This window comes from Aspergillus alliaceus (assembly GCF_009176365.1).
Source record: "Aspergillus alliaceus strain CBS 536.65 unplaced genomic scaffold BDW43scaffold_32, whole genome shotgun sequence".
Classification (NCBI taxonomy): domain Eukaryota; kingdom Fungi; phylum Ascomycota; class Eurotiomycetes; order Eurotiales; family Aspergillaceae; genus Aspergillus; species Aspergillus alliaceus.
This window is the reverse complement of record NW_022474715.1, coordinates 443,080-462,082: the sequence shown is the minus strand read 5'-3', so window position 1 is coordinate 462,082 and position 19,003 is coordinate 443,080. Positions and strand designations below refer to the sequence as shown.

The following is a 19,003-nucleotide window of genomic DNA, read 5'->3' as shown; positions in this document are numbered from 1 at the left end:
ACCCTAAATAGTAGATACCCGTAACAAGTATAGTACAATTATATTAGTTATAAACCAAAGATCAGTTAACTACAAAAGCTAAATAATTATTTACTTAGTAATTAATTGGTTATATGGAAAGAAAGATTTGTTTTGGCGTGGCAATTGAGATTTCGCCAAGGTTCCGGTAAAAAATCCATTTTGGCCAATTGCTCGATTCAGTCCGCCGTAGGTTTTCGCTCTAAAAGGTTGATACTTCTACCGCTCAAAATCTTATCCTGGAGTAGGGTATCCTCTTCCTTTGCCCGCATGACCATGGCTCCTAAATGTCGAAACTCCTATCCATTAAGCAATAATTTGCTTACCGCCCGCCGCAATATGGCAGCTCATACAGTGTGACCTGTTCGATAAGTTATTGGGTCAGGTTGATGGACATATATACCAAGCCTCATAGAGCTGACAGAACCTCCTGTCTCATATGAAGGGTACTATTCCACACCTGGGCTCTCATTAGATCCAAAGAAAAAAAATATCTACCCACACTTTAATGATGTCGCTACATGACAAATCCCTCCAATAGTAATGACTCTCAATATAAATATATAACTACTAACGTCATAGTTAGGGTTCATTGTAACTCCTTGGAGACATAAGGTAATTAACTAACATTCCGAACTTCAATCGGAGTCACCGTGGCCTCAGCGTGTTAATTCAGCAAAAAAAGAAAACCTAGGTAATAGTACTACACAGCCTTCAAAAATCCACCAAGGCAGTGGTACCTGTTGCTACTCAGCTTATAAGCTGAGATCAGGACGCCTTAATTACCCGACAGGGCCCAAGGGATGGTAGAAGTGGGTCGGGCAGGATCTTCTCAAATTCTGACACATACTAGAGATATTCCTCCTCCAGCAAATTTCATGATGAGTGGATTGAACTCAGCATACCTGCTGACGATACACATTGTGGGCACAAACTGTCGATCACTCCTTGTGAATCCAAGTACACATGTTTCATCGTTGCATGTTTCGCTGGAAGATCCTGTCCTTACAAGGTTGCAATGACGCAAGGAATGCTATGGACACGCAATGCTCATTTCTGAGATATGTTTGTTTTATCTCTTTGATGGTCTCTTTTATATATATATTTTTTTCTTTTCTTCTAGAAGTAAAGAAGTACTCTGCTCAGCCAGCCTTGAGGCCAATTTTTGTGCCAGTTCCGAGCTATGCATATGGAGTATATCAGGTGTTGATCCGGTCGAGAACCCGAGAGACCGAGAGAAACTTAGAAGCGAAAAAGAAAAAGAAAAAAAGAAAAAGAAAAAGGAACAGAATTTTAGGGGTCGATCCAATCCTACTGGTCCAATCAACAGGTGAAGAGAGTGCTCGAACCATGGATGGAGATCAGTGGAGTAAACAGTGGCAAGTGCTCCGCCGCCGATATTTCTCTATATAGTTGGCAGAAAACGTATAAGGAAAGATTATACGATCATCCGCCTACTTTTTCCGTACGCTACCGGACAACGGTAAGGGGCAAAGAAAAAGAAAGAAAAATTCTTTGTACATGAAAATGAAGCATGAAAACTCTTACTTCAAATCCTGTATTTGGTAGTCTGAACCGTAGGGCCCCGCAGTTCATACCCTAATGGCAGGGATAAGAGACAGCTGTCCGGCAGATCCTTAATACCCCAGCCAATCTCATATATAGGATCAGGGAAGATTTACGATCCTCAGTGGCGGTGTGGGTATCGGCCCATATACTCTAAATAGATCGACATTATTACATGCCATTCCCTCTGGCTCCCCCATCCCTTTTTATAGTTCCCTTGGATCGTTCGTTCTTCCTGACCTCAACCCAAAGAACTTCCTCCCCCAGGGCATCATGGTGAAAACACCTGTGACGGCAACGGTTACGCCCCATAGCACATCGCACGTATCTCTGGACTACGCGCTTGAAGATCTAGGTCTGGAGCTGGTCGGTGATGGAAAGAATATTGTACGCTGGTCTGCCACAAACCCACGGCATCCCAGGAATTGGAGTTCGCTCAGGAGGGCGTACGATATTACGATAATCATATTTCTAGAATTCTACACGTTGGTGCTCCTTGTATTCTGTCAGCCATGATCCTCATGCTAACCGATGTTCCTATTTTAGAACCGCTGTGAGCACGTCAGGGGTATGATTAGAGATCCTCAAACTTGCATTCAGCCTTATGCTCACACTTTTATATCACAGGCAACGGCTGCCAACAATGCACAGGAGCAGTTAGGCATTGACCCAACGGTATCTTTGTTGCTATATGTATCAACGTGAGTGGTTGTCCCGCTCCCAGTCGCGAATTGGTTCAACGTGCTGATCAAGGAACAGATATCTGCTCGCTCAGGGTATTGGGAGTGTCATCTTCCCTCCCTATTCGGAATGTTTCGGCCGCAAACGATTGTATGTGGTGAGCACAGTAATCTATAGTGTCTTTTGCGCTATCATTGGTGCGGTCTCCCATCCCGCCGCTGCAGCAGTTGGGCGTGTCATCACCGGCTTTCTTTCCGCCGTTCCAAGTGTTGTCATTGCTGGAAGTATCGAAGATTTATTCTCTACCCGAGAGCGAATTTGGCTCACTCTCCCGTATATGGCGGTCGCGGATTTTGGCATTGCGGCTGGCCCAGTGATCAGCACTTACATCACGGCTGCTTGGGGATGGTAAGAGCACCCATGTCACGCTAAAACTCAAGCCCCAAGGACTAATCACGATATGTAGGCAATGGGTCTTTTATGTGGCGGCGATTGTGACTGGTATTCTGGCCATTCTACTGTGCACGATCAGAGAATCCCGACCAACTCTCCTGCTGGATCGAGAAGTGGCGCAACTGCGCAAAGTAACAGGAATCGATCACCTGGAGGCCCTGAATCCGGATCGAGTTCTTGATATGGATACATTCATGCGCAATGTCGTTTTTCGTCCCGCTCAACTGCTCGTTTCGGAGCCTATTATCATGGCGGTATCGATCGTCTGTGGCGTTTCCAGCGGCATCATTTATCTGTTTACGGATGTACTTCCTCCCGTCTATAGATCGTTCGGTTTATCGACAACGACAGCTAGCCTTCCGTTCCTCGCTATCGGCTTCGGCTTCATACCGAATATCCTAACCCGCTTTCTAGAGTACCGCATGGCCTCGAAACGCCATGCGAGAGGCGAACCTGCTCTCCCAGAACATAAGTTAGTGGGGTATGTCATTGCTGCTCCCGTCTTGATGGGTGCACTGTGGTGGTTTGCGTGGACCATCCCTCCAGCTGTCCATGTCCATTGGTTCGTCTCGGTTATTCCCTTATTCTTCATTGGCTTTGCTATCAATGAGTTCGGTATCGTCCTCGTGGGATATATGGCGGACAGCTATCTTTCATTCTCGGCCAGTGGCTTTGCTGCCCTCTGTCTGGTTCGTTGCGTCCTCGCAGCCTCGTTCCCCTTGTTTACTGGGCAGATGTTCGATGCCTTAGGCCCGAATGTTGGAGTCTCTGTCCTGGCAGTGGTTGCTACAGTCTTCTGTGCCATTGCGCCTCTACTTAGGATGTACGGCGAACGATTGAGGAAGAAGAGCAAGTTTGCTTCATACAGTCTAAAGATTCACGCGGAAACTTCTGTGGAGAAGGCCAGTCCCTGATAACAAGGGCGGATAGACAAGGAAGGATAGGGGGGTCGGTTATCATAAATGTCTGTTTTCAATAGATGCGATCTACATGTGAAGCAAGGCATAGCGTCGGGATCTTCAGGGGTTTTATGCATTGCGTCTGTATAATTTAGCGTTTAGAATAGTACATATTATATATGCTTGTTCTAGATTGACCTCTCCGTATATCGTAGGGATCAGCAGCACTTTCGAACGGATAGTGATATCATAGACTCCACATGTGATGTATCTTCACCTACCTATTTGGGAGGTGAATCCAGAAGTAACGTATTAGGCCCTTCTCTCAGCTTCCATCGTACTTGCAAATGACCAGCCACTCATAGCTAACTCTGGAGCATCTCTACGGTACATGCATTATTTAGGTAACAGTTTATGAGTGAGATGCCCTAATATATGTACGCCAACGCAGAAGATGCACGGCCATCCACCTATCTCCGTCTCCTGCTATCTTTTCTTTCTCTCCCCATCCCCACTCTATGCCTCATGTTCAATTGCAGAAGGCGAACCCATGGTGTCCTTCCCTCCCCACGGGTAGCAAAATTCGTCTTTGGCATTATGGCAATCGGTTAAAGCTCTACCGTAGAACTGCAGTGTCTTTACCTAAGCAAACAGAGGCTCTGCCATATACGCATTCGTTCACGTTACCTCGCCCGCTTCACACGAACATCGCAACCTCATGCTGACAATATGCATAACCCATGGCTGTGATATACGATTTCGCTAATCAGTCGTCCATAGGTGTTGTAGATGAGCTGGCCGAGATTGCGTTGTCGGGTGTTAAACACGCATCTTTTGCCATAGTCGAGTAAAGTAGGTTTTGTTTGAAGATGCAGCTAATACAGTACGTTGGCTTGCCTTTCTTTTTTTTTCCTCCTTCTGCTTCCACGCTCTTCACGTTCATTCCTCTGTGGCTTTGCTCTAGCATGTGTCTTTAACAGCATTCGTCTATTCATTATTTGTATTGTATAGGTTTGTATGCTAGCCTTTCCACAGAATGTCCTCGCGGTGTGGGTGGCCCTGACGCCAATTATACACGCAACATAGAGATAGTGGCCGGATGTTGGATGATATTACGGCGAACGAGATGTGTATTAACAACAGAGCGCACGAGGTCTTTGAAAATATGCCTTGGATTCAAGCGTTCCATGAACCCACTGTTATGGGAAATGGAGTAGATTGAAGGATTTCTGGTGTCCAGCCCGTTCAGTCTGGCTGTTTACATCTCTTGCATCCTAATCTAATGTATGTACCAGAGAGAACTACCGGTAGGAAATTTCGTGTATCAATCATCGCTGACCCAAATTTTATCTTTCCGATTATTATATGAAGAGTGATACAGAATTGTATAGGTTACGGCATGAAGAAAGTCATGTGGAGAGTTCCTGTCATAGCGTGTGGAATATCTCATGAGAAATCTCAAGCCAAAGCATTCATAATTGCGGAATAGTGTCTTTCATTTCATCTTGTAGCTATTCTATGCCTACCTATGTGATTCAATCGTGAACCCGTTTCCCGACAACCCACCATATCGAGGTTAGGCTAGAGCCAAGAGGTATTCATCTTGAGGAAATGCAGTCAGCCGAATGCTCTTAACATGCCCAACCCAGTGATCTCAAAAGAAGAGAAGAGGAATCACTTACAAACCGGCCCCGAAGGCGACTTCCACTGCGCAACATTGGAAAGACCAACGGCATCAAACTGCTTCTGCATCTCATCCGGACCATATTTATACCACTCATTCGTGACAATCTCCTCGCCTTGCGCAAGATACAGACCTAATGGTTCACAATGAACTGTCCTAGTAGCCCGGGCAACCCACTGATGAGTCAAAGTAGGCGACCGACGGTGACACACGCCAATGACTTCCCAGTCCTCAGGTCGGTACCATTCGTGGCCCAGCACCTTATTAGAAAGTGCAAGGCCATTCCGGATCATCCGATGCCAGCAATCCTTTACGTCATTGTATGAGCGCCAGACCTTTTCGTCGTCGTCGCAGGCATCAAGGCCGAGGAGCATGCGGTCTTGTGGTCGCATAACGGATACCCACTTCTTGAGGTCGTTGATGGCGATCTGGAATTCATCGTTGCCGAAGATAGATCCCAGAGAGAGGAACCATCTTGGCTCTTGGATATTGCCGCACCAGGCCCGGAGGTTGTCGAACGTACCCCAGAGCCCTGTGTATTTGACGTATTGGTATGAGGTGGGAAGTTTCGCGAGGACGTTTTCGAGGGCTTTCCTGGAGATGTCGAGGGCATAGTAATGGACGTGCTTCCCGTTTCGCTCAAGCTCGTTGAGCAACGGCACGACTTTGGTGACATCACTGGCCTGGTTAATACCAGAGAATCTCCTTGTAGAGGGCAGAACGTCACACTCACCCACAGCCCAAGTCAATCATAACGCTGTGATCCTGCACTTGCCGCGCAATATCTTGCGCCCAGACTTTGAGCAGGTTGATTTCGTCCCTGATCGAATAGAATTCGTCGAGTGTGTTGGCCTCCCACCACAGACGATGGGCATTTTCGTCTCCCCATACAAGTGCCGTTGGCAGCCAGCGCTTACCGTTCTCCTTCTTCAGCAGCCTCTGCTGGAGCATCTGCTTCTGTTGGGTTTCGACGGTGTCATTGGCAGAGCCAGTGCCAATGTCGATGATGTTCCCGCTCCCTTCAGAGGGGGATACCACAGTAGTAGTAGTGACAGTCATGGCTTCAGAATTGAATAAATATGTCTAGAAGGGATATACTCAAAGGTGGTTTGGTTATCTCAATAGTTTTTTGTAGCTCCTCGGGAGTCAGTCCGGGCGACGTCCAATATTTAACTACAACACATCTAACGCTAAAACTTAAAAGGCAGTGTAATAAGTGAGTTTCCGCTAGGTAGATAGCGGGGCTCCAACAATTGGTTAAGTTGTGATGAAAGACTTGGGTGCATAGATCGTCGCATCGCCCGCTTCGAGCGGTTACTAGGCGTACAAGACATTGTACCGTTGGAGTTCACTGCTCCGACAAGAGCCGACTTAGCCTAGCACAATATATTGCTCATGTAACCGTAATACATCTTTCTATGGATTCAGAGATACATCAAACTACTTAGCGCCGAGAGTTTACAGGAGATTGCATCGCCGTTGTTGACGTCCCAGCTCCGACTGTCCGGCGGGGCATGATAGCGACCTGCAGCCAAAGGCACCCTGTCCATGCCCCTCAGCACTATACCTTCAGTACAGAGCGGAGCCTGACGGTAACACTGAGGCAATAATCTTTATGAGCCCACAGGCGATCGGCACAGCGTTGAGCTAGGTAACCTAAGTGGTCTTCGCCCTTGACTAGCCCCTCTACCAATCCGCTGAAAACCCCGCTCATAGATATTTTCACCCATTCTCAAGAGATTTATCTTACGCGCTGAATAATATAAACATGACGCTGATCTTAACATGCCACTATCTCGCAAAGGAGGTGAGGGGAAATAGGATCGGGACGGGGGGTTGTACACTCGCACAGACGTCCCCGCTGCTAGCTAACTCATGCATGCCATACAGTAGTTGTGTGGGATTATCATCTAAGCCCAGTAATTGGTTTCCCTGCCTTCCGATTGTGGCTCTATCAATGTCCAGCTGTTATGCAAATACGACCCCCTCATGGCGTTTTCCCGTGCGTTCTTGAGTCTGAAGGAGCTAGTTTGTACCTCTTGGGGTGAGGTGTTATACCAAACTAAGTATTGATTTGGCAAAGGAAAGAGGGGTATATTTTTCTCGGAGCACACTGCCGTTGGTCTTTGTAGGGTTGGCATGTACATTGTCTTGAAATGTCACGGCCAATTTGAGACTCTGTAGCCTTAGTAGGCTACTAGATGGATGTTTTGAAGCACAGTTTACTGCATAGTGGATGCTTCTATCTTGTCACTCCTGGTGGTCTACACTTTAGTATCAAAGCTTGAGACTATTGCTTCCTGATTACTACTATACATAAAGTGCTGCTTTTCACCTCGCATCGCTTGCACTTTTATAGCCGGAGCGTTGTAGGAACCTCGGATTATACGCATCTCATAAGAGTGAGCGTGGCGCGAATATCACCAGTGCTGGTTGAATTGCAACCCTACTCCCACTTACGTTATAGCAGAATTGATTCTCATCTAGGCAAAACTTGATCAAGTGCCTAGAACTCTATCTCAAGAATATTCAATATCTATAAGCTAGTTTGGGATCGGTGAGGCGGGAGGCACTCCGAACCGCTGCATAATAACCACAAACTGTGCAATCAGGACAGCATTGCGGAATGCTGTGCGGTCTCCTTTCCGGAAGGCCCGCTCAAGGTAATCCTCTGTTTTCGCCCAATCCACGAATCCCAACCGCTCGATATTCTCCCTCGTCAGCAGCCGCAGGAAGACCTGATGGACAGGTCCGTCCTCTTTATACTGCGTGGGGCCACAGTACGGTACCTTGCGGCGGGCATAGATCTCATCTGTAATAAAGGGCCGCGCAGCCTTCCGGAGAATGTACTTCTCGTTAAATGTATTGTTGTCGGGGTTGTACTTCATCTTCAGGCTCGGCGGTAGAAAATTAACATATTCATTCAGGTGGTGGTCTAGAAACGCAGGACGACTCTCTACATGGTGTGCCATGTCCATGTTATCGCCGACCCACCGAAGGATGAAGTTGGGTAGATATGACTTTAGCCAGATATATTGCGACGTGTGCAGTGGATGCCATTTGTTCGCTATCATTTGTAGGGCCCGGCCATCCAGGTCCTCGGCAAGCCGAGTCTCAGGGTCCCCTGTGGACAGGTAGATGTTCGTCCAGGGGAGAAAGGGAAGATAGCCGCACTTCGCCACCTCTCGCATGGTATGTGTGTTATTCACCATCCGAGCTGTGGATGCTGGCACACTATCGCTGCCGTCACCGAAGATAACGGCACCAGTATTTTCGCGTGCCTCCCGCCATACCTTCTCTCGCTTTTCGGGAGGGAAGTCTGACGCTGGCCAGGAGTAGTCGGGCTCTTGGAGGAGGTCAGGACGGAAGTCGGGATACCCGACAAAGTGTTCATCCGCTCCTTCGCCTGAACATATCAACTTTTGTTAGCGTCGGCTCACTGGTCCTGGTCATTGGGAAGGTGAGTACATACCTGTGAGGACAACCTTCATTCCCAGAGATTTAACTTTTTCCGACAAGGCTAGCTTGCCAATTCCGTTCAGATCCGGGAAGGGTATCTCACTATACCATACTGCATCTTCGAAACGCGATGCGAGGTTGGGTTCATCCATATGTACTAGGTGTAAATCTACCCCCAGCCACTCTGCTGTGCGCTGTGCGACATCTAAGCAGCCTTTAGCAGAATGGACAATGTTAAAGAGGTGACGAACTTACCAGACTCATCCGCGCCGCTGTCCTTGTCGAACTGTACGGTGAAGCATCGCAGCCGTGACAAATCACCAGAGACATCATTACCCAGCTTGGCCCCTTCCTCCTTGATCAGATGAGCAACAATCCCCGCAATGGTGGAAGAATCTAACCCTCCGCTCAAGTAGACCCCAACGGGGACATCAGCCCTAAGCCTCACCCTGACAGCCTCGAGCAGCCGCTCCCGAACCCCTTCTACCATCTCAGCTTCAGTCCGTATCTCAAGCACCCTCTATAATTTTGCAATCATCAGCAATCGCATTATCAATTACAAAGCACACAGCGAAAGAAGTGGAGCACAGGAACCCACCTTATCCGGGAAATCATTGTCCCAATACATAGTCTGCTTAACCTCCCCCTTATAATTCTGACAAACCAAATAATGCGCAGGAAGCACCTAGCCAAACATCAGCCTCACCAACCCAACACTGCCAGGAATCAAAGGGAAAAGAAAAAGGTACCAACCTTCTCAACCCCCTTAAAAAAGGTCTTGGTCCCACTCTTCCACGCATGCCCCCGAAGTGTCTCAACACACCACTCAGGCCTCCACCCAAACCCCAGAAACGCCTTCATCTCTGTCGCGACAATCAACCGGCCATCGAGGATAGTATAATAGAGCGGTTTGATACCGTAGCGATCCCGCGCTGCGAAGAAGACCTCCCGCTTGGAGTCCCAGAGTACAAAAGCGAATTCGCCGCGTAGGTGCGAGAGAAAAGACCGTCCGTAGTGCTTATATAGCGCGATGACAATCTCACAGTCGCTTTTGCCTTGGAAGTTGTATTCGTTTGCTAGTTGAGCGTGGTAGGCTTCGTGGCCGTAGAGTTCGCCGTTTACGACGGCTGTTATGCCGTCTTCGGCGTCAATGAAGGGTTGGTTTCCTTCGGGGCTGAGGTCGACGATTGAGAGGCGGACGTGGCCGAGGCCTGTATTCATCATTAGTATGGTGTTGCGAAATGAAATCTTCTTTGAAGATATGGTAATGAGGACTTGACGTACCAACCCTGGTGTCAGGGCTCATCCACACACCCCGCGCATCAGGGCCTCTATGTTTGATAATATCCAAACTCTTGTTCAGTTCCGTTTCCAGGCCCACGGCGCTCTTGTTCACGGGCAGTCCATTCGGCCCTTGGATGCCCACGAAAGCCGATATTCCACACATTGTTAGAGTCAAGAATATCAGTTTCAGGTATTATCAAACGGGGTATGTTCTATATTCAGTACATATCCTAGGCTATCACGAGTAGTATGCATATATGTAAATGATATAAGTGGCGGTGACTGACTCTCCGATCTGATCCCGCCCCAAGAACGAATACTGGCTCTTCTTGCTACTCCAACTTACATCTCCGATCTAGTGCTTATCGAGGCGTGGCACTGAGGGGAACACCCCATGCTTTAGCTTCCTGTATACGTACCCGATGACACTTCCCTAGCAATGCAATGATACGCTCATGCACACCGCAAATTGCACCTTCATGACAGTGACTGGCTGGGCCCCGCGACGCAATACGTGTCACATACTGGGTGAAGGTTAAAGACGGCATCCAACTATTGCTCGCCATGTAATCTAGGAGTGGAACTCCGAATGTGACGGGAAAAGATCTTCAACCAGAAAATGCTCCCTTCAATGACGTCGAGGGCGAATCCTTTCCCCTGCAGGATTACTGGGATCGTGTTTCGTTTCCAGGTAGCGTTGAGAGGAGCTGGATTCAAGCTAGTTTAGGGCTTGCAGCACCACAAAGATGCATGGGTGGGGACCCGGCGGCCGTGCGCATGTTATTAATTTTCCGTTGTCATAGCCTTTGCTATTGCATGCAGCTTGCAGCTGGCCAATTGGGCTCCCATACCTCGTGTCATATCCTTGTACAGCGCAGAAAATAGCGGGTGGCGCGACGGTCATGGTGTCCTTGGGGCTTTTCCCAATATGACTCTGAATAAATTTGCGCGCGTTGGGACATACAAGAAGCCCTAATAAAATTGTTGGTAGATGCAGCCGGGTATTCGTAGTGAATGAGCGCTCTTTGCCTGCCTGTTGAAATTCAAGGGAAATGAGCGGTCGATCGCGACTGTGAGGGGAGAGTAGATCTACACAGATAAATGAATTGATGTGCGGTAATTCATAAGTAGGTTACCTTAATGCTTCCTCGTAGCTTAAGCCCCTGGTGATATACTACACTCATCATCAAACATAGCCATACCAATCCAAGATGAAGACACAATTCGGCAAGCCCATGAGAGAGCACTTTCTCTTCAACGGCTCCTGGGTCAACATGAACCACGGTAAAGCCCCCATCCTATTGTCATCCCCAACACCCACAACCCTAACTAATCCATACCAGGCTCCTTCGGCGCCATCCCCAAATACGTCCGCGACTGCCTCCTCGAAAAGCAAGACCTTGTCGAAACCTCCCCAGACGCCTTCATCCGCTACGACTACAGCAAACACCTCCTCGAATCGCGCAAAGCCGTGGCGGACCTCGTCCACGCCCCGCTAGGAACCATAGCCCTAATTCCCAACGCAACAAGCGGTATCGACACCATCCTCCGCAACCTAGACTACACAGCGCGAGACCATATCCTAAGCTTCAGCACCGTCTACGGCGCCGCAGAGCGCACAATGCTCCACCTCTCCGAAACAACAGGCCTAAACCTCACCCGCATTCCCCTCTCCTACCCGCTCTCGGACTCCGAAATCCTCTCCCGCTTCTACAACACCGTCTCGCAGATCCGCGAAAAAGACGAAGATATCAAGGTAGCAGTCTTCGACACCATAACCTTCGAGCCGGGCGTCCGCATGCCCTTCGAAGCCCTCATCGCCGCCTGCCGTGAACTAGGCATCCTCTCCTGCGTCGACGGCGCGCACTGCGTCGGCCAGATCCCCGTTAACCTGTCGGCCCTGAAACCGGACTTCTTCGTCAGCAATCTCCATAAATGGCTCTTTGTCCCGCGCGGCTGTGCTGTTCTCTACGTTCCGTTCCGGAATCAGCATCTTATGCGGACTACGTTCCCCACGAGCTGGGGGTATAGGCCGAAGAATGCGGAGTGTCGGGGTCAGTTCCGGCAGACGTTTGAGGAGCAATCTGAGTTTGAGACGTTGTTTGAGAGCTTTGGGACCATGGATTATAGTCCGTTTCTATGTGTGGCTGATGCGTTGAGGTTTCGGAGGAGGGTTTGTGGCGGGGAGGGGGAGATCATGCGGTATAATAGTGAGCTTGCTAATAAAGGTGGGCGGGTTATGGCGGGGATTTTGGGGACGGGTATTTTGGATAATGAGGAGGGGACGTTGACGAGGGGGTGTAGTATGGTTAATGTGCGGTTGCCGGTTGACTTGGGGGGCAAGCTGGGGGAGGTCGGGGAGTGGATTGCGAAGGCGCTGGTTAGGAGGCATAGGACTTACGTTCCGGTTTTTGTGCATGCGGGGCAGCTTTGGGTGAGGGTGAGTGCGCAGGTGTATCTTGATGAAGGGGATTTTGTGTTCCTGGGGGAGGCTTTGAAGGGGCTTTGTGAGGAGGTTGGTGGGGGGATGCGTTCGAGCCGGGCTTCGAGGTTGTAATGGAGGTGTGTCTTTACCCTGGCTACGGGAGTGAACTGTCGTGTATGCTTTACTGTAGGGAATAAGGTGGCAAAGCTGTCTAGTAGTTCAATAGCTATGGCAATAGCAACGATATAGATAACTAAAGAGTTGAAACAGTGGGTATCGTCTGGGGACTCATTATGCTTTCAACTGAATGTCCTGTACAGAGAGAGAGCCTTGGGCCGAAAAGCCCTAACACAGCACTGTAGGTAAGAACCACATTCCAGACAAGAAGCTTTACAAACGTGGAACTACTCTTCTAACACCTAAATGTCACATCTCCTTCCCGTAATTCTGAAATCAAACCTCTCTGAACTTGACTCAAACAGGAAAAATTATTGTCAACGCCAGACCAGCCAAGCGCTTAGTCCACTGAACGGCATAAGGACTTGGATTTCCAATATTTGCAACCATCGCAATGCAACACACACTAGCTAGTTACAGCAATGATCAGCCTCCGCCAGAACCCGTCGCTCTACCTCTGAAAAACATCCATCCCACTGAGCCTGCCGGGGCTGACTAGGCCCTGTCCCTGAGCAACGTCCATGGTGAATTCCGGGAAAGAGGGGTTCTGCCTTGTTAACCTTTCGCTCAGACGACTACATAGGGTCTCATCCAATAGCAAGGGAACGAGGACAACGCATGCCAGGGCTATGGCCTGACGCTGGTATGGATATACTTCTGCATGCATTAGAGAAGCAGGGTGGGATGAAGGTTTCATTCCGCCCATACCGCCCAAAAAGGACAAGAAATGAAAATCAAAAGTTACATTTTCCAAGTCTACACGTGTCTCGCATCTACTAGCGCTGTTTCCTTAGATCGACCTTTGCAAAATGCCTGTGGCTTGGAGACGTTGAGCTGAATCCAGCGGAGAACGGGTCGCGCGTAGGAATTGATTGACTGAAAGCGACATGGCGGTATCTTGTTAAGTATTCCCTGTACGTCATCTGCTTCTCGCCCCTTCTGCTCTCTGATGCCTTATACGGTACTATTCTCGAATTCCACTTCCTTGGCGTGGTACTTTCTGGTGCTATTCGAGGCGCCACCCCCTCGCTGTGCTGTGCTATACATTCTCCTTTTACTTTCCCAAATACGGCTGAATGAACCATGACGACCAACCTGGTGAAGGCCGCCGTGGTTTTTCTCTTCCTAGCCATCGTCAGATATACCAAAAATCGATGGAGTGGCCAGAGAGAACAAAGTACAGTGCACAGAACGAATCAAGATGCCACACATGAAAAGCAAAACGATAGACCTATCCTCGAAAGGTTCTACAGAGACATGTACTTCAAGCTGCACAATATTGAGGAACATCCAGGTGTCATTGACCAGGGCCGCAACGTCCTACAGGCTTGCATTTCCGAGGCGCTACAGGTGGCGCACAAATGCAATCACCCTATCTTACGGCTTGGCCAATTTTCAGACGTAGGGGTTGAAATGTTCGTTCAATCTGAGCAGGAAGCTGTGATCATGCAATGGCGAGAGTATCTGCAGAAAAGGGCTAGCGGTCAGGGCCGGGAGATGTTTTTGTCCGCCGATGACGCGAAACATTGGCTCGTCCAAAGGGCTCCCATGAAGTTTGTGGACGGCGCATGGCTAGGCTATATTCACCGGGCAACGGCTCCATATGCAATGCGCTTCGTGACAAAGGATCTATGGCAGATCCTCTCGGAGGAGATTGGGGATGGTGATTTACAGAAAAGCCATGTCCATGTCTTTCGCCGGCTGCTGCAGGGCCTGAACCGTGATCCTGGGCAAGCCGACTCGCGAGAGTTTGCCAACAACCGTGATATGGATGACCCTCACATATGGAGAGCCTCTGTCCTGCAGCTACTCATCTCTTTGTACCCGGCTGAATTCTTGCCGGAGATCCTGGGTTACAATATGCATTTTGAGATGCTTACCCTTGACACCCTTATAGTAGCCAAAGAGCTGCGCGAATTGAATATCGACCCGACCTATTTCACTCTCCATATCACCATTGACAATGCGCACTCGGGCCATACAGCTATTGCCAGTACTGCCGTGGTGAAGTACCTGACAGCTATTAAAGCGAAGCAGGGTGACGCTGCCGTCAAACGGGTGTGGAACCGGGTCCAGGCTGGATATGTCCTCTCCAGCTGTTTAACGCCCGGAGTGAAGGGACTTCCCAGCTCTTGGTATAGTTCCCTTGCGGCAGACGTCTTAGACATTTTCAAGGCCAAAGCCAAGGCAGCCGACGGGATCCATGACACCTGCCCGGTGCGGGTGGGCACCAAGTCGCTGAGCGAATGGATAAATCCACAGACCTTTGAATCGGAGGAATTGCAAAACGAGTTTCTTACCAGCCTGAGTAACTCTCGGCCGTGGGTTTACAAAGGAGATAGCAGTCGCAGCCGAATCATCCGTTCATTGCTCTGGGAAGGCCGAATGTTTGGAGCCTTCACAGAGGGCGAGGTTGCACGGGTCAGAGATTGGATCGACAGTCTCTGCGAGGATAATAAACAGCGCGACTTCATCCATGGTGATCATTCTTCTGAGCAGTCGTCCCGTTTGAACGGATATGCCGTTCCCCTGGATTCCAGGATCTCAAGTTTACGATCCAACATCCGCAACCTTGGACGCGTGGGGGAGCCAGACATCCCCAACTCTCGAAAAGAGGGCCCACTCAAGCTCACCATTGCAATGGATGCAGAAGCCAACTTAGAACGGTTAATCCCGTTGTGGATGGCACATCCTTGCCTGCTGGAATCGTGGGTCTCCGTGCCGTGGAGAATCGTGAGCTCTGAAGGCTGCGCGGCAGTGCGTCTTCTTCGCGCTCAGCATGGGTTCGCACCGGAGCGCCCCGTAGTCGACGGTATGGATGAGGCCCGCCGAGAGGACCCACTAGGCCTGGTTGAAATTGGACTGGACATCATCAACCAGACCGGGTCCACGGCCCCACGCGATCTCGATGAGGTGCTACGCCGGTGGCCCTCGCCATTCGCGTATACTCTAGCAACCTTAGCTTTGCGGCCAAGAAAGCATACATGGCGACTTTTCGGCATTACGCAGGCTTTTGTCCATCTCCATCAACATCTGAGCGTCCATGGTAGCATCATGTCTCCAAGGAGTCGAACTGCCTTGATGGAAATCAGTGCCCGGGAACAGACCATCTTGGACGCACTTCGGCATGGGGAACTTGAGAATGGACCGGAGACCCGAGAATTACACGCTGGGTATTTGATGGCGAAGACTGAAATTGCAGCCTGCTTCAAATAGGATAGATGAAGCGGACCAAATCCGGTTCTGTGGCCTCCCACACTTTAGCACATCAGGGTCTACGGCGGTGAGAGCAAGTCGCCCTTCTAAATGATTGGCCTTGGTCGTCTTCAGCACCTGGATACACTCCCTAAGACTGACGGATGCCTTGCACGATGCCATTGCGGGGGACTGACGAAGGCTCTCAGATGGGCACCACCTGCTGCGTTGCAATCAAGGCAGCCTGAGCGTCGCAGGAAACCGGCCGGCTGATCAATATGCAACCAATAGACTAGTATCTGTAAATACTGTCTCGTCGACACCTCTCCTTGTGGCCAGATAATAGATCGTCGAAGTAGAAAGAGGAAGAAGGCAGTCCAATGGAGTAAAGTTCATTTGGTGCGTTATTAATCCGCCAATGCGCTATGCTTTCTGAGACGTATCTCTGCAGCTCCACCACCAGCTCACTTCTTCCAGTGTAAGCGCAATAGTCTTCAGAAATGAGTAGAAACATGGGAATCCTAAGTCACCTCACAGCCATGGCCGTGATGAACCTCCTTAGACTTGACGCACGAGATCGGGGCATTAGGAATGGCCACATCGCCCCAGACCACACTGTATTGCATCCCCGCTTCCCCACCCAATCTGCACATTATAATGCGTAGATTCCTCGAGTCCCCGTGTTGCTTCAGCCGTTGCGACATCGTGAACCAACCAGAGAGAAATTGGTTTCAGTACGTCAATTGGACCGTACCCTATTACTCCTCTCGATTTCCGATCTAGCGAAGTGGGTAACCTAGTTATTGGTACTCCACCGTGCTTGCCTCAAGAAATTCAAGGTCGAGCGCATGCGATATGAGCACGATATACGAGGAGTACCTGGATGATAGGTTACCTATTTCTTTTCCTGTTTCGTCCTGACAACAAACCCTACCCGATGAGATACACATCCCTCAACCACCACCTCTCATCCTAGCACTGAGTACCCTCCCAAACCCCCAAAGAAAATACCCCACGCGCCGCATAAAAATCCCCTCCTATAATCCGCCAAAAAGAAATGCTGGTAATCCAATAACCGACCCAGAACTCATATCCGCAACAAACCCAATCCCTCACCTGGAATTCAATCCCGGAAACACTCGGCGCACAGACACCCAAATCACAATATTAAAATTCATACATACAGAACAAAAACATGCAAATCCTGCGTCGAAGTAATTAATCAATTAATAATACCGTAACATAAGAGGACATGTAGATTGATATAATTAACTTCCCGTGCGGTCCGTGCCCCCAGTGCGGGAGCTTATTGGTACCATGTTTTTGTGTTGGATGTTTTATACGTTATTTACAGGGCGGTTTTGGCTCTAGGTGAGGATCTGAGGGTTAGATGGCGTCATCTTGCATGCTGATTTGATTTGGTTTGGTTCTATAGTGCGTTTTTGGGTTGGGATCGAGGATCAGTGGTTTCTTGATTTTATTTTCCCGTCCTTTGTCCCGGTTTGGGCTTTTGTTCCGGCACCTGATTTGATCTTTTGGGAAGGGAGGGAGGTTTACTTGGTCAGTATCGGAAGAGTGCGGTTAATGTACATACATACCTTGCAGGTTGCCAGATGGTGTGTAGTGGAGGGGAAGGGTATGGGTTAGGGGTCCAAGCGGAGTTGGGTGGGGTTGTGATCGATCTCATGCAGGATGTTGTGTTCTGCATCTGGGCGGAGCTGGCTGTGTTGGAACTTGAAAACCCATGCTCAGGTGGGTGTCGGGAATAAATCAGTAGGGTTGGGGGACTTGACTGGATCTTGTTGCGAGAGGGGTATGTTTCCATCATGCAGGTTATTTTACCCTGGGTCCAGTGTATAGAATATGTAGACTTGTACTTAGGAAGGCAGACAAAACATCCACAGGTGAAGTGCATCTACAATATATTGAAGTACAGACTCTAGAGATCAATACTACATCGCTCACCCTCGTAGCCATGTATGTATGTATCTACTCCTAAGCCGCAACTGCCTGAGTTTTCGCTGCGTCCTCCGGTCTCAAAAAGTAGGTGAGAACGTATCTCTTCTCCTGCCCATCCTCAGGCTGACTGGTCCGATGCACAGGCGAGCGCAACTGGTTCTTTGACAACCGCTGCAGCGTGTTGGCCACATGGACGATAACACAGCCTGGTGCAGGTGGAGGGATGAAAGCCCAGTTCTCTGTCCGGTCCTCTGGACCTTTCTCGGCTAGATGGGTCTGGAGCCCCCATTTATCGTAGAAGACGAACGTCAACGTGCCGCTGTCCGTATGCTTGGTCTCCGGCACGTCGGCGATTGTGGGGAATGATGGCTCCGCGACGAGTTTGAGGCCGGTCTCGCTGGGTTGTCCGGGACGGTGGGAGCTCCGGAGGGGGATGTTCAGTGCTTCCTCTAAGCGGGAGAGGATCAGGTGCGAAGCTTTGTGGCAGTGTGAGTGGAATTCACTGAGCAGAGGTTCGTTTTCTGCGAGCGGACCAGACAGCCGTGAGCTGCCTTGTTGCATCTCATCGTGCGAGATCTGGCTTTCTTAGCAGGGGCTAGATCTGGGGGAATGGGGGATCTGTCATACCTCGAAGGTTTCTTCGAAATCGTAGAACTTGAACCTACAACGCGGAGGGTGAACTTCTATCCCAATAGCTCTTAGGCACGCAGTGGGGAGAGGCAACTCGGCAAGACATACCCTCGGTCACTAGAGGCTGGTTGGTCTTTCCTCAAGTCCTTCATCTTCACCTCGATGGGCTGCTCGAAGTAGCGGTCTGACACAGCATAGATGGCCTCCGTTTGCCGGCCAATGTCTCGAGTGGCGGCATAGTTTCGAAAGTCGAGATAGAACACTCCGTTCGATTTACAAGCCTCGAGTAGTTTTGCATTCTCGGAGCCGGAGTTGGCTACGAGGCGCTCTAGGTCGATGGTAGGAAACAAGTCGGATTGGGGTAGTTCGGTTCGAGTCATTTTGGTGTGTCTCAATAGTTCAGATATTCCAAAACAGAAGAACTCGACGGTGATGTCGAAGTCGAAGAGATGTTAGTGTGGATGTGAAATAATCCCAGGAAAAGCATAGGATATCAGGGTTTGCCGAACAACTGACTGTGACAAATATTCATCCGTAACTCTGGTCTTCCTAAACACCCCTCTTGGCCTACTC

At 49.5% G+C, this 19,003-nt stretch overlaps 6 protein-coding genes across 6 annotated transcripts; 3 read left to right on the top strand and 3 right to left on the bottom strand.

Moving 5' to 3' along the window:
• Positions 1–357: 357 nt before the first annotated feature.
• BDW43DRAFT_301529 (MFS general substrate transporter) lies at positions 358–3,632 on the top strand (the record flags this gene model as incomplete). Its single annotated transcript, XM_032045060.1, has 4 exons — positions 358–374; positions 1,899–2,069; positions 2,344–2,673; positions 2,732–3,632. 4 exons carry the CDS (start codon positions 358–360, stop codon positions 3,630–3,632), a joined length of 1,419 nt encoding a protein of 472 aa, XP_031898707.1.
• A 1,659-nt stretch (positions 3,633–5,291) lies between these two features.
• On the bottom strand, positions 5,292–6,360 carry BDW43DRAFT_312788 (histidine-specific methyltransferase; the record flags this gene model as incomplete). Its single annotated transcript, XM_032047436.1, has 2 exons — positions 5,292–5,979; positions 6,035–6,360. 2 exons carry the CDS (start codon positions 6,358–6,360, stop codon positions 5,292–5,294), a joined length of 1,014 nt encoding a protein of 337 aa, XP_031898706.1.
• Positions 6,361–7,543: 1,183 nt separating this feature from the next.
• On the bottom strand, positions 7,544–10,207 carry BDW43DRAFT_320635 (asparagine synthetase B family protein; the record flags this gene model as incomplete). Its single annotated transcript, XM_032049115.1, has 7 exons — positions 7,544–7,565; positions 7,903–8,707; positions 8,774–8,965; positions 9,016–9,280; positions 9,359–9,445; positions 9,514–9,971; positions 10,045–10,207. The coding sequence occupies 7 exons, from the start codon at positions 10,205–10,207 to the stop codon at positions 7,544–7,546; spliced, it is 1,992 nt and encodes a 663-aa protein (XP_031898705.1).
• Positions 10,208–11,255: 1,048 nt separating this feature from the next.
• Positions 11,256–12,601, top strand: BDW43DRAFT_312786 (pyridoxal phosphate-dependent transferase; the record flags this gene model as incomplete). Its single annotated transcript, XM_032047435.1, has 2 exons — positions 11,256–11,328; positions 11,388–12,601. 2 exons carry the CDS (start codon positions 11,256–11,258, stop codon positions 12,599–12,601), a joined length of 1,287 nt encoding a protein of 428 aa, XP_031898704.1.
• A 1,128-nt stretch (positions 12,602–13,729) lies between these two features.
• BDW43DRAFT_312785 (iron-containing redox enzyme family protein) lies at positions 13,730–15,862 on the top strand (the record flags this gene model as incomplete). Its single annotated transcript, XM_032047434.1, has 1 exon — positions 13,730–15,862. The coding sequence occupies one exon, from the start codon at positions 13,730–13,732 to the stop codon at positions 15,860–15,862; it is 2,133 nt and encodes a 710-aa protein (XP_031898703.1).
• Positions 15,863–17,836: 1,974 nt separating this feature from the next.
• On the bottom strand, positions 17,837–18,810 carry BDW43DRAFT_312784 (uncharacterized protein; the record flags this gene model as incomplete). Its single annotated transcript, XM_032047433.1, has 3 exons — positions 17,837–18,376; positions 18,428–18,461; positions 18,539–18,810. The coding sequence occupies 3 exons, from the start codon at positions 18,808–18,810 to the stop codon at positions 17,837–17,839; spliced, it is 846 nt and encodes a 281-aa protein (XP_031898702.1).
• Positions 18,811–19,003: the final 193 nt, after the last annotated feature.